Here is a 15,564-nt window from a genome sequence, read left to right on the forward strand (position 1 = left end):
AAAGAAAAACAAATGTCAGTTCTTGCCTTCAAGGAATCACAATCTAATGAGGGAAACAAGAAGCTAGTAAATATGTACAAACAAGCTACATAAAGGATGAACAGGCAATAATTAACAGAAGGAAGACACTAGAATTAAGAGGGATTGGGAAAGGCTTTCTACAGAAAGTGAAATTTTAGCCAGGACTTGAGCTAGATAGTTTTGGTGTTTTAAAAATATTTCTTGAAATATGATGTCTAAGATCTTTTTTTTTTTGTTATGGCATTCAGATAGTCCAGTGATTCTCAAATTTCTTTTTCTCCTCAATCAGTTTTCTAAGTAAGTTTGTTTATTATGATATGTCTTATATTTTCTTCTATTTTTTCAGTCTTTTGACTTTGTTTTACCATTTCTTGTCATCTCATATGGACACTGGTTTCTGTTTGGTTCATTCTAATTTTCAAGGAGTTTGTTGCTTGGGTAAGGTTTTTTAAGGGGGGTGGGGGGGGTTTCTGTGCGATGAGGGTTAAGTGACTTGCCCAGAGAGTCACACAGCTAGTAAGTGTCAAGTGTCTGAGGCTGCATTTGAACTCAGGTCCTCCTGAATCCAGGGCCAGTGTTTTATCCACTGTACCACCTAGCTTCCCCCTTGAGTAAGGTTTTTGTACCTCTTGTGCCAAGCTATTAATTCCTTTTATAATTCTTCTATAGCTCTTATTTCTTTCCTCTAGGGTTCTCATTTCATTAATAAAAGTATTCCCAAGTATGGGTCTGGGACCTTCTTTTGCCCTAATGCACAGCCCCTCTCTCCTCTTTCACTAGAGTGTTCTGCAAGGTGTATTCCTGGCCATACCCCATTCCTATCTCCCTATGCTGACTTGGGCTGGAAAAATGACTCACTATGATGTTTTATTAGATTTCCCCAACAAGATTCAGTCTTATACATTTTCTAGATCTGTCTGGAGAGATAATGGGTGCTACATATAAGCTTCCTTCCACTTGGCTCTATTTGCCCCACTCCTGATGATCTCTTATTTGCCAGATCTTAATGGCCTTTTCTCAATTCTCATCCTTCTTGAGCTCTCTGCTGCTTGACACTGTTCAACCTCTTCTCCTTGACATGCTCTTCTAGGTTTTTGTGACACTGCTCCCTCCTGGTTTTCTTCTATGATAAATATCCAGAAAGAGAATTTGGTCAGAGGGGTAAAAAATGATAGGGGTCCCCAAAAGGCCACCAGATTTGGCAATTAAGAAATCACTGGTGAATGTACAAAGCTAGGACTGGACTAAGAAGGACAGGGTATGTGAGGCAGAGTTCGTGTCCTAGTGGTGGGGAGACCTGGGAAAGGGAAGAGTGGCCCCTGTCATACATAACACTGGAGCTACAGAAGGAGGATATGGCAAGCCTAGAAGATAGCTATGGCTGAAGCTGCCAAATGTTATTAAACTAAGTGAAAGAAATCACTGGGATCCAGGACCACTCCTTTTTTCATGAAGTTCTGAAGGCAAGTAATGGTGATATAATCCAAGCAGTAAGACTTCTCACTGATGAAAGGGTTAAAGAACCAAGACAAGAAACTATTGCCACAGAGCCATCCAAAGGAAAAGGGAGATGCCAACAAGAAAGTACCAACAAACATAAGGAAGTCAGAGGAAACAACCCCTATGGAGATGCAGCCTGGTAACTGCTCCTGTTGTAGTCATATCATTTGAAGACCCAAAAAACAAAGTTCTTGTCACCAAAGTCCTTGGTACTATCAAATGGTTCAACACGAGAAACTGGAATATTTTATCAGTGGATATGACATTTAAAAAGTGGCATCACCATCTGCTTTACCAATGTACCCTAAGAACCCTGGGTCCTTTTCATCTGACTTAGAACTAAAATCTTCATATGCATTGTCTCCCTCCATTAGAATGTCAACTCCTGGAAAGCAAGGACTGTCTTACTTTATTTGTATCCCTCAAACTTAGCACACCATAAGTGCTTAATAAATGCTTTATTCATGAAAGAGAGAGACAGAGAATGAGAACCCAAATGACATCACTGGTAACTTTAAGGAGAGCAGTGTTTAAGTGAGGGATCAAGAATAACTAAGAGGTTGAGAACCTGCAGTGCTTCAAAGATAATGGTGGGGGCAGCTAGGTGGCGCAGTGGATAAAGCACCGGCCCTGGATTCAGGAGTTCCTGAGTTCAAATCCGGCCTCAGACACTTGACACTTACTGGCTGTGTGACCCTGGGCAAGTCACTTAACCCCATTGCCCCATAAAAAAAAAAAAAAAAGATAATGGTGCCCAGGAGAGAAACGGGGAAGTATGGAAAAGGAACGGGGGTTGGGGAGGGGAAGGAGGCAGGGTAGTGTAATGAGATCTGTAATGTAGATGGCAACCCAAACTCTCTCTAGTCATCCTGTGGAGCTCACTCTGTCCTACCTAACATAAAAAAGGGTAGGGGTATGGATCTCACTTTAGTCTCTGCTGCAGAAACAGCACCAGCCAGGAAGTAATTTGTAGGGGAGGGTTGAGGTATACTTGGCAGGGTAGATGGGAGGAGGGAGGAGAGAGATTTTCCCTAGAGTTGTGTCTAAAAATTGGGATTTTGTACAGCCACCAGAGTGCTCCATACTGTTTAAGAGAGTGCTACATAATGATGAAGGGGGTGGTATGAGTATGTCAGACAAGAGTTCATAGATTTGTTACTTTGGGGAAACAGGATGAAGCTCTCCAATTGGCTACCAGTAGGAGTCACACCATGACTTAACAGGGGAAACACATTCCCTATTTCAGAGACCACTGCTCTAAACAATCAACTATTCTCTCCCACTCCATGTTCCATCCTCCAAACAACTGCTAAAATAATCTTCCTAAAGCATTGGTCTAACCTCAAGCACCTTAGGTGGCTCCCCATCGCTCAAATAAAGTACAAACTCTTCAGCTTGACATGAAAATCTCTTTGCAATAAGCCTCCAGCTAGCTGGCCCTCCCAGGTTTATTGAAAAGTGTTTCTCTTCATGCACTCTACATTCTAAAACTGACTTATTTGCTATTCTAGGCATTCCACATTCTCCTGTCTCGTATCTTTGCATAGGCTGTGCCTCATGCTTGGAATTCAGGCCTCTTCAACTTCTTTCAAGACTCAGCTCTTGGTAGGGAAGCTTTTCCTGACCCTGCTGGCTGTCAGAGCTTGCTCTCTGCTCAAGATTTCGTGGGAGATAAGTGTTTGTTTACCAACTAAAACCCTCAGAGTAGAATATAAGCTCCCTGATGGCAGGGTCCCTAGCACCAGCAGAATGCTTGATAAATAAGAGCTTGCTGTAATGGACCCCAAAGGGAACACTACAGGACTCGGTTTTATTTTCAGTTCTACTAATGACTTACTTCATGTCATTTAAGGAAAGAGAAACCTTCTTCTTCTGCAAAACAAGAATATGGTCCTTCTCCTCAATGACCAGCTTCCATTTGCACTCAGCTTCTAGTTTTCCTTCTAAATAATAACAGCTGGCTGCCACCACAGAGGGGAGGCCCACTGAACACTCTCTTCAATGCAAGCACTTCAGTATTAAATCTTCCATAGGGGAATGAGAGAAAAAAGTCTCAGAGAATTTTCCCTTGGCCAATTCTGGCTACTAAACAAAAGACAAGAGAATAAAATGAAATGACCAAATAAAATGAAACCTCATATCACAGAACTGGACAAAACAACAGAAATTATCTTACTACACAGTATGTATGTACCACACACACTGAATTACAGGCAAACTAACCAGCATGTTGGTGCCTGTACACAACATTCCAGCCCCCATTTCCTTACCTTGGCACAGGCTTGTCCCCAGGTCTGGAATACACTCCCTCCTAACTTCTGTCTCCTAGAATCCCTACTTTCCTTCCAAGCTCACCTGAAGCACAACCTCCTAAAAGTGACCTCTCATAATCCATCCAGTTGCTAGTCTTCCCCATGCCTCAAAACAAAAGAAAAAAACCACCAACAAAAAACCATTACTTTGTAGACATTTCCTATTCACATACCTGTGTACACATTTCCCATCAAAAATTATATAACCTCCATGAAAGCAGGGACAATTTAGCTTTTGTCTCTGTATCCTCAGTGCATAGCATAGGGCCCTACACATAGGAGACACTTGATAAATGTTTATTAAAAGAATGAATAGCACAATAGCTACATTTTTCCAACTATCAAAACTCTTCTTTAAGCCTAAATTTAAATAATTTACAAGGACAGCTCCAGTTTTGTACTCTTTAAAGAGCTAAGATTCCATTCCAGCCCCATAAAATTTCCTTATCTCCACCTCCAAATCACAAATAAACATGATATTCACAATCTGTTCACTACTCTTCCCTTTCACCCCAGAACATAATTTAATATTGATACAATCAGGCAACTGGAACAGAAATCTACAATCATCCAAAGTCTCCATTCTTTAACTTCCTGTGAACCCATACACAGACTTAGAGAGTGGAAGACCACGTGCTACTTCACAAATAGGAAATGACTGAAAGGGCAAAGTTTCTAGGAAAACAAAAGCAACCATTTCAACCCTCCTAAAAAAAACAAAACAAAACAAACAAAAAAACCCTCCAACCTACCCTAACAATATAAAGGATTCAACTGTTGTAAATTCTTCTCTTACCAAAAGAAAGGAAGAGTTGTATAAATCTAAAATAACAGGTAACTTCCCCCCAAAACAGTTACATTTATCTTTGAAATATACATCAATTTCCAGGTACAATTTACCTTCTTAGTTACATCTGATTTGGCAGGACATTGGAATAAGGATTAATAGATCAGAGCATCTTTGCAAATTATCTTGCTAAGTACAACAGGCCTGCAACAAGCAAACAGAATGGCAGCAAGAAGACAGCACAGAGTTAAGCTCTATTCAAAATGATCAAAAATACTATTTTGTTTTAAAATCTTTATTACAAGGAGGCTTGCTGGGTAGAGAATTATCAGAAACTAATGAGATCTATGATGTGGGCAGATGGATGACACAGTGGCTAGAGCACCAGGCCTGGAAGCAGGAACACCTGATCATTTTGACCCTGGGGAAGTCACTTCAACCTGTTTGCCTTAGTTTCCTCATCTGTAAAAATGAGCTGGAGAAGGAAATGGCAAATCTCTCCAGTCTCTTTGCCGAGAAAACCTCAAAAGGGGTCACAAAGAGTCAGACACTACTGAAACAACTGAACAACAAAATGATACATGAAGATAAAAAGCTGTAAAAACTTTTCTTGAAGAAAAAAGGAGTAACAAAAGAAATCCTGGCTGTCAGGGCTTTATCTGACATGTTTCTTCTCAGTAGTAGTAGTAGCAGTAATCATCCCCATCCTCTGGGAGGTAGCATGGTAAACTAGGGAGAAAACCAACCTTGGGGTGAGGATGACTGGTGTTCAAGACCTGCCTGTCTCACATCCTAGCTGATAGACCGTGGGCAATTTTTCACACTCAGAGCTCGCACATTAATGAAATCACAGGTCCCCTCTTGGGGGGAAAAAGTCTTCCAGGTATCTTCCCATGGGAAGATAAAGAGTTGACTGGCTTCTAGTTAATTGTGAAGTTTAGGAACACCCAATAAAACCTTCCAGGTATGCTAAGTGCCTCAAAATGAGGACTGAGCAAATGAAACTGAGGGATTCCTTGGCTCAGAATGGTCCAACTCTCAAATGTACTCAATTCTACTATCTTTCCAAAGGCTTCTAACTTCCCTGTAGAAATCTTCATCAATATAAAATAATAGCTGGGATTCAATTACTAACTTCCCAATAAAAGAATTCTGAGTGCTTTACAAGTATGGTGTCTCACAGAGACACTCTGGGGGATGTTATATAGCCAGCAAACAATGGGTTAAAAACCAAGAAGTTCAAGGAAACAAGCAGATTGTAAAACCTAACTCAGAAGGCAATCACCTCACTTCACAGTTACCAGATGAATTCCTTTCAATGATCTGAAACTTATTCAACAACATCTAGCAAATACTCCTTAAGTGAATTACAGAAGGAAAGTTTAAGAGCATTCATAGACAAAGAATCCTTTGGTCATTGCCCCACCAATCTGAGCATTTGTAATGCTGGTCATTCCTATCATAGCAGACAACAAGGCAGCTAAATTATCTGGCCTTGATACTGCAGATTCTTAATGTTTAGAAGTTAGACATGAAATGCCTACCAAGCTTATTTCAGCAGGTATCTTAAGTTAAAAAACACAGAAAATCCTGTACGGGGGCGGGGTGGGGATGGGGGACCCACAACAAACTCCCTTTTAGCTAGAAACCAAACAACCTGAAAAAACAAATCACAGAACCATAAAATTATACAATTGGAAGAAATATTAGAAATCTACTTCAACCTCATTTTAGAGAAGGACAAAAAAAGGGAGGCACAGAGGGATTAAGTGACCAAGTGACCAAGATCTTCCCTACAAAACCACTGACAGCCACCACAATGACCTGGAGATGCTAAAAGATAAACAGGAGCCTACTACAGAATACCCATGCAAATAGCTGACACTGTGACTGTGCAAAATTGGGAATGATGCTCTCGGTTCCAAAGCATGTGGCTATAGTCTCTTCTGGAAGCCTCTTCTTGTAACTCCCCCCCATCCAAAGTTGTACAAAAAGCCAGAAGACTTCTCTACAAACTATACTTTGAGGTGCAGATGACTTGGCAAAGAGTGTGTCAAGAATTTGAATCTTCAGCCAATACCTCCCCCCCTTCTAGACAGATAGATGGAAGGAATAGTTTTTATATCAGTAAAATGTAAAAACAACTTTATTTAAATCAGAATAAAACTGTTAAGCTGGACAAGTCAGTGGCTAGCCTCTGCTAGCTCCATCATCCCAAAATCCACTTTTTAAATTGCCCCATTTGCTTCACTTTCACTCCAGATTTCTGGTGCTCCAAGTGATCTATCCTGTGCAACAATCAGTTCTTTACACTTTACTCTCCTTCCCCATTACCTCTGCTTCAAACATCAATCCCTTTCAACAGAATGTAAAGATTTTTTTTCTCAGAAACTTGGACCACTGCTTTTAATGATGCTGAAACTAATAAGGCAGCTGTGTCTACTACTAGCTTTTTACAAATATGCACATAAATTTAGTTAAATAAAAGTTAAGAAGTGATCATGGTAAGTGAGAATATACTCTGGTGGTCTTACAAACTTTATGCTTCTATAGTACCTGATATCTGAGTATCAAACACAAAAGTGCAAAGGACTTCACAAAACAGGAATTCTCCTAAACTTCAAGAGATCACATCAAGAACTTCATTAAGGGGGCAGCTAAGTGGCACAGTGGATAGAGCACCGGCCCTGGAGTCAGGAGTACCTGAGTTCAAATACTGCCTCAGACACTTAACACTTACTAGCTGTGTGACCCTGGGCAAGTCACTTAACCCCAATTGCCTCACTTAAAAACAAAAAAAAACAAACCAAGAACTTCATTAAGTTTGTTGACATCATCCCAAGATTTTTGCACCTAACTACCCACATTTATAGAGCCCTTTAAGGTCTGCTCAACATTTACCTCATTACAACCCAGTAAGGCAGATACTACTATCAGAGGCTGGATTCAAACCCAAGACTCCTAACTCAAAGGCTACATTTCTTTTCACCACACTGAAGGCCCTCACAACTGTACTAATGATACCAACTAACACCAGTGATATAAAAGAAACTAACAACTACCCACAGATGTATAAATAAAGGCAAAAAACCGGCAGCAATCCTTTTATTTGGAGGACAGGACCTTTGTTACAGACTAGCCAAATCAATGCCTCTTTAGGGGTGAGTATAGCACTCTGAATAGCCTCACTACAATCCCGGGAGGTAAGCAGAGCATGTGTTCTTCCCACTTTCTGACTGAGACTTTACAATATGTAGTTACGTTTTATAGGGGAGACATGACCCATGCTATATTTTAATCAGCTTATTTAATAATGGTATTTGTGTTTAAAGGGTTCTGACATAATACTAAAACACAGGTACCTCTATTCAGCTTATACACTTCACCCAGAATAAAGAACCAATCATTTTGGGGGATTTATCACAGTAACAATAACACCTTTAATTTGCCAGAGGTGTTATTGTTACTAATTCATTATTATTTCACCTGTACTTCAGCAGTGTATTTCTGACCTCTAATATTAACAAACCAAAACAAGCAGTACAAAATGATTTGAGATAACTGCCTTACTTCACATGTTATCACACACCCAGGTAAACAACTATGACTTAAAATCATCCTCTCTCAGTAACATACTCTCTCCTGAAATTCAGCATACACTTGGTCCTGTCCTCCAACAAATACTAGTGTTACAAAATACTTTCTCAAACCGACACTTGGTAGCTGACAAATTTTAGGTATGATTCCCTAAGACTCTCGCTAGGGTCCTACCAGGCTTCAGCTACTGCTCTTAACACTCGATGGGTTCAGCCCTGCCCCTATTCCCAGTCAGTGCCCTAATAGCTGACGCTGAAAAGACAAAAGCAACCAAAGGAGCCTGTATGACTCATTCCGACAATAGAAAAGCCACAAAGTATAATGAAATATCTTGTTTAATGGACCAATCAATTGCTTTATGTGTAAAGAAATCACTTGAGAGAGAACTATGTGAAAATGTTATGCCATGTTCAGGGCTTTGCCTTTCTTCAGAAGCTGCTAAAAGCATGTGAATAATGGCATTTCTCAGTCTTGGGCTACCTTTCAGCCAAGGATTTCCAAGCTCTCACCAAGCATTCAAGCTCTCCACAGGTGTGTACTACAGGCTCATTTCACAGATGGGTAAGTGAGAGTGAAGGGGTTTGTCAGGGGACTTCTCTCCATTCATTGGAAGAGTCAGTAGCTCAAGTCGTTTGCAAGAGCAAGCACTAGAGAAGTAGAGGGACACTACTTCCTGGGCTGGTGACGGCATCCTCTGCCCTGGGAGTGCACAGAAAGCAGACTCGGTGGCTGTTAAGGCAAGCTACTCTGACTGAGGCCTAAAAGGTGGGTTTGTTTTCTGCTTTTGTTTTCAAACTGGAATTTCTAGCTGTCTTTCTAAGTTACATGCAATGTTACTATTTCGATTGGCTTCCTACTAACAAAGATCTGGATGCCCCTCTTTTGGAGATCACTTCTGTGGTGTGTAACCTGAGAGGAGTGATCCAAAACCTCTGGTCTCAGTAACTGCAAGGAGCTAAAGTGACAACAGCTATTCCTGCAAGGGACCAGCAAACACAAACTACTGAATTCTATTCCCAGTTTTGAACAATGCTTCTATTAGGCCCTTGGCTAAAGCTCAGCTTTTCCATCTAAAATTCTAATCAGATTCATGCCCCTGAACAAAGTGATCTCACTACCAAGCATATGCCCCAAGGAAGTCACTGAGAGAAACTATTGCAATATATGTAACCAAGCATTCATAGCCATCATCTTAGTGATCACAAAAAAATTAAAAATAGAAATGAGAGAACCCACAGGCTGAAAAACAGATGAAAAAATTGTGGTATGTCAATGTAATGCAAGATGAATACATCATAAGAAATGATCAACAAGGAGAGATTCAGAGAAACATGGAAAGAGTTGCATAGAGTTGATACTTGTAACAACTTCAACTTAAGTTATAAACAGTATCATCTTCATTTCCAAGATCATGAACAAACAAGGAAAGTAAAGAGTCAGGAGGTCCTGGGTTGTTGACCAAGTGTAAAGAAAACAGAACCATGAGAACAACATATCTAATGACTACAATAATGTAAACAACACCAAATAATGAACTATATAATAAACAGTCTCAGACAACCGAAATACCTTCCTCCTTCAAAAGTCAGCTTCACTTAAATTGTTTTGTTGTTTTCTTACAAGGAAAGGTTCAAAGGGTTTTGAAAGCATTAAGAAAAAGTGACTTCGTGGTGTGTTTTTTTAAGGGAACAACAAAAAAATTTTAATAGAAAAAAAATCTCTGTAGGGATCAAAAACTAAAAATTAAAGTTAGATACTAACATAAAACCTTAGACATCAAGAGCATGAGCTAGAAGTCCAGACTCCAACTTTTTTGTTCCTATGCTTTCTTCCAACTTGACCCCCAGCAGAGCATAATGCAACACACTGCTTTCTCTTCCTAATAATAATTTACATTCACAGAGCATTTATATAAGCTTCCTGACGTCCTGATGAAGCAGTAAGTACAATTATTACTGCCATTTTACAGTTAGTTAGGGAGACTTACGTTCTGAATGGTTAAGTGATCCCAGTGTTTGAGGGGGGACATAGCCAGGTTCCTGGGCCTCTGCTCATTGACCCACGCTGCCTCCTCTCCTGAATAGAGGTTATAAAAGACACAAAACGTATATTCCCTTCATTCATAATCCCTCCCCCCGAACCACAGGAAACTTCATCAACACTCTGACTATTCCACTATATGATATCACTCTTGCACATGCTGAAAAAGTCCCAGACAATTCTGTAAAATATCTATCTCTTATCTAAATGTTACCTAGACCAAAGCTTCTTATACTGTTAGTCACAACCCCATATGGGGTCAAGTAACAGAATGTGGGGGTCAAGAAAAAATTTGACAATAGCTAAAGGTTCTGTAGACCTATTGGGTCACATAAAAATTCCTCAGGTGAAAAGAGGTCGAAAGTGTAAAAAGTCTAAGAGAAGCCCTGAGCTAGACTAACTACTTCCTCACAACACCTCGTGGCTAGAACCTGCCTTCTGGGTGGCACATGACAACATATCCATCTGATTCTGTATCTCCAAGATTCATGTGCTACCATCCCTATTGGAACCACCCCTTCCATAAGGCTCCCAAAGCTGCGTTTTGTATGTCTACAAGTTTAAAATACCACAACCATAGAAAATTGGCTCAGCTCCTATCAGAGCAAGGTCCCCAATGAGGCAGCAGTAAGTTTCCAAAGACTCCAGGAATTCCAAACCCTGAACCCCATCTTGAACCACTAAATAGCTTAAGTTCATTGTCAGACATCACCTACTGGCTTTCTCAGAAGATTTGGGGTAACCACATAAAGCAAAGTCATACAGCTTAGGCTTTAATCCTCACATAGCCTCTGAAAAACATTTTTTCCAGATAGCATATTCCCTTGTGGTTTGTTATGGCCAAGGTTTTTCTGTACTAGTTATTATAAAAGTACTCTACAACTCTCATCACCCTTCAAACTACTCAATCACAACTCTCATCATTCTTCAAATTACTCAAATCAGCTGCTACCTAGAACAGTGCCATCCTGGACAATATCGTTCTGAGGATGATCTTCAAATGGGTCCAATATGGTAGCCAGGTAATGCCAAAAATCTCACCTAAGTTCCACAAAATTGTGCTTCTTATATAAAAGATGATTCTCACATAAGGTCAAAATTCTTGTTGTGATCTGTAAAGGGCTCTGAGATCCATGAGTAATAAGGTAAAAAAGGTCCCTAATTTATTTTGTCACTTTGATGGTTACGACAGTGAGGCAAATGTTGGGTTTCTTTTGTCATTGCTGCTGAATTTCTTTTCAGCATTAAAAGTACTTGAAATCCTAGATCTTTAGGCTCCACAATCAAAATCTCTTATTGAAAATATATTTTAAATTCTAGGATTACAACTAAGTAACTTCATCATAACTTCATCCTATTTAAGTAGGAAAATGTTTCTACTTAGAAAAAGAACGTGCTGTAACAATGTGGTCTCTCCTGAAGTCGAGAAGCAAATGAGAAGCAAAATGTGCTGCCAGAACCACTGAAGGTAATTTCACTTTTAGTTCTGAAATCCCCTTCAGAATTTATCTGTGATTGTGTCTGTTATACTCTGCTTTCAAAATGAATTCTTGTTCTCAGCAGTGGTGGATCTGAACCAAAAGCATCTACACAAAGGACACAGGGTGAAGGGGTTACTTTAAGAGACTAAGCTGTACTAAGCTTCAGCCTACCTGTGCAGCAAACCCCTCAACATTCTGTGCGCTGAGTGAGCACAGAGCCAGAACAACTTTCTCTTTCGATAGAGCCATTAAAGTGCTATCAGGGAATCTTTCAGGATGGGAAAACAGACTAATGATGAGAAAAGGTGACCAAGCACAGAGGTGTAATTTCAGAGTTAAGTCCTATAATTCACCACTGTGGATGCCTGTAAACACCTTCAGGAACACCAAGATGAACTAAATCTGCAAGAAACTCTCTGTAGTTCCTGTCCAAATAGATGAGCTGAAACTGGATTATGCACTAGTGCTTTGAACCTTAGATCTAAAAGATAGCATTACCTGACATTACTGACTAGACAGAGAAGGGATAAAATGCAGATGTGTAAAAGTTGGTTCATTCATCCGGTGACTCTTGAGCTAAGCAGACAAAATGACAAACAGCATAGCTCTGGGGCAGTCCCATCTACTAGCACTGGAAAAAACCTACCCAAGTCGCTCATTAAAGGCCAATGGAAATTTGATAGAGTCCCTGGTGCACAGAGAGGGCAGATCTGTGGGGGGGATGGTGCTGCAGTCACCTAACAGTCCAGCTCCCCAGTAGGAAGACAAACTAACCCTAAAGAAAACTTGTATGCGTGTGAAGCTGAGCTGAGTTTACCTCATTCATCCAGGGGCATAATAATAGTGGCTCAAGGTCACCAAAAATATGTGAAAGAAATTCAATATTTTTTAAGTGCTAATCTGTCTGTGGACAGAGCCAGCTTCAAAGCGAGGAAGAAGCGGGTTCAGGTTCAAGTCTTCCACATAGCACATCTTAGTTATGTGAGCCCACACAAATCACACCACTGCCTCATGCCACAGGCAGTGAGACCACACAGAGGAGCTTCAGAGAAGTTGCTGACCTGCACTGGAGCCAACGTTGCAAATCTGGTCCCCATCCCTGTCCTTTTCTATGTTTATGAAAATGATGCTATTGACCCATCATGTACTTTGGAGTTAGATGACAGAGATCCAGGCACTCTCTGGTTTGGTATCTCTTTTCAAGAGGTTAGAAACCCCTAAAATGCCTAGTTTTTGACCCTAGAATATAGTGAGGCTCATCAATAAATATAGCAACTAAACCACAAACCCAAACCAGCCTACTGTCTTCTAAACAACCACCTATGGCTCAGTTTATCCTACTCAAGATTCCAAGAAGGTAAAAGAGAATCTAAGGAAAGCAAAGATAGTTATAGATGACCAAACCCAAATATGCCTTATGCATTCCCACCTGTGTATACAGCATTTCCCCTCACCTGGAACACCCTCCTCACCAGAAAGACCAGAAAGGTCTGATTCTTCCTTATCCTTCAAAACTCAATTCAAGCCCTATCACTTCTATGAATGAAGCCTTCCTTCACAACCCCAGCTCAAAACTAGTTTTTCCTCTCCTAATTCCTTTGGCACTCATTGTCAGGCAACATTTACTCATACTTAACAATGGAAGGGGCAGCTAGGTGGCAAAGTGGATAAAGCACTGGCCCTGGATTCGGGAGGACCTGAGTTCAAATCTGACCTCAGACACTTGACTCTAGCTGTGTGACCTTGGGCAAGTCACTTAACCCTCATTGCCCTGCCCCCAAACAAACAAAAAAACAATGGAAGACAGGATTTGCTAAGGCATACACAAATACAGCCAAGATTGCTCTCCTTAACCACCTTCTAAGTTCCTTGACGACTGGGGCTATGTCTAATACTTCTCCGTATTCCCCACAGTGCCTAGGCTTTGTATAGTCATAGCAGGCACCATAATAAGTACATTATGGTAAAGTGAGGCCTACCCCACCCAAACAGAGTATGCCAAAGCTCAAAGGGTCTGGGGGCTTCACCCAGCAAATGGTACTCTGCATAACACTGTTATTTCTACTGAGGCTTCAGAAAACCCTGTAAAAATATTCAAAATGGGGAGTCTGTACTAAGGAACAAGCAGGGAAAGGGCAAAGGAATAAAAATTTCTCCGAGTTTTTCTGCTTTGGTCTTAGATGGTAAAATGGAGAACAGGAGCTTAAAGATCTGAACAGAGCTGAGGCTGCGATACTCCACAGAGCCACACAAGCCACACAAGCCCAGCCAGGGTCGAGATTTCCTCTCCACACTGACCCTGAAGTCCATGAAGGTTTCCATATCTGCTGGACAAGGAGACCAAGACACAACTGTCTTCCCAGAGGAGTTGAAACACTGTGGGAAAACTGCCAAGTCAGCAACCAAGAACAAGCAGCAGAGATGAAACTGAAGATGGATTTAGAGGGTGGGGGGAAAAAGAGTAGAAGAAAACAAATTCAAGAACTTCTAAATTAAATTCAGAGTCAGGGAGTAAGGCCTGATATAGGCACTTATGAGCCAGACACTTCACTGCACAGTGTTGTCACTAGGAATTCTGTTTCCCAGGTCTTATAGGACATGAACAGATGTATCTTAGAGAGTCCCAATTTAAACCTGATTCCAAAAGGCCTCGCTCACACTAGCAGAACTCATCTGCGCTTTGCAAACAGTACTTGTAGATGTAACTGGGTTTGCGGCTGCCCTTAACACTGTATGTACCTGGAAAGAACATGGGCAATGTTGAAGCAAAGGAACAAGCCTATTCCAGAGAAAATGTCTTGGCAAGGTGAGTGTTTCTGGGGTGGCCCTCACCAAACACCAGTCCCCCAGTGGTCCGCGGCTCGGGGGGCCAGCTCGCCCCAGGAATGCTTCCCTCACCAGTCCGGCACTACCCTTCGGAGGACAAAGAGGGAGTTCAGCAGAAACAGGTGAACACCAGCTGTACGTCAGAGGATGCAGTAGCCTACATTCTGCTCCTGCAGCACTTTTTTTTTTAAATAAGGGCGGGGGGGGGGGGGGAATGGTGATACTAGAGAGATCACTGATCCCAGGACCAAGATTTTTACATCAGGCTGAACCACCCCGTCTGATAATCCAGCCCTTCCCGGGCTACGGAGGGACTCTGGCTCCTTCACTTATCACGAGGGCACCCGGGGCTCTCCGGAACATCTCGGTTCATCCCTGCACCTCCCCCGAACACCACCCCCAGGGAGCCCGGGGCTCAGCCAACCTCGCCCGGTGGGGGGAAAGAGGAGGACATCGGTGTGGCTGGGGGGGGGGGAGGGAGGGGGAGGGAAGACGGAATAAAGTGGAGAAGAAAAGCGAAAGGACGAAGCCCAGGGAGAAGGGGCGGGCTCGAATACTGATCCCCAGAATGGGGCCCGGAGGGGAAGGAGGCAGGGGGCTCCCCAGGGCCAAGGGCTATCACGGGAGGAGGGGGTCCAAGGGCAGGGAAGGGGCTGGCGGGGAGAGGAGAGAGGAGGCGAGGGACCCTCTACCCCGGCAGAGCAAGGAAGGGTTCGGGAAAAGGAAGGCGAGTAGGGGTCGGGTCCCCCGGCTGGGGAGCCGGGGGGCCAGGGGCGAGGGACCTCCCCGTGGGAGCCCCAGGGTGGGGGGCGGGGGGCGGGTCTCTTACCGGTAGCTTGGGGCTGACCTCGCCCTTGCAGCAGTGGCAAAAGAAGCGGTGTGGAGGGACGGCGGCACCCGCGCCCGCACCCGCCGCCGAGGCCTCCGCCATCTTCTCCCGTGCCCGTCCGGCCGGCCGCCCTCCCGCCCGCTGCCACAGCCCGGTCCTCCTCCTCCTCCG

At 42.4% G+C, this 15,564-nt stretch overlaps 1 protein-coding gene across 1 annotated transcript in view; it reads right to left on the reverse strand.

Annotated features, from left to right (window-relative positions):
- The window catches only part of RNF115 (ring finger protein 115), a 52,279-nt gene extending 36,721 nt beyond the window's left edge, over positions 1-15,558 (reverse strand). The window contains exon 1 of the mRNA XM_044004632.1: positions 15,394-15,558. Within this exon, the coding sequence (XP_043860567.1) occupies positions 15,394-15,495 (102 nt within the window). The 5' untranslated portion in view covers positions 15,496-15,558. The remainder of the gene's footprint in view (positions 1-15,393) is intronic.
- Between the last annotated feature and the right edge of the window lie 6 nt (positions 15,559-15,564).

This window comes from Dromiciops gliroides, chromosome 4 (genome assembly GCF_019393635.1).
Source record: "Dromiciops gliroides isolate mDroGli1 chromosome 4, mDroGli1.pri, whole genome shotgun sequence".
NCBI classification, from domain to species: domain Eukaryota; kingdom Metazoa; phylum Chordata; class Mammalia; order Microbiotheria; family Microbiotheriidae; genus Dromiciops; species Dromiciops gliroides.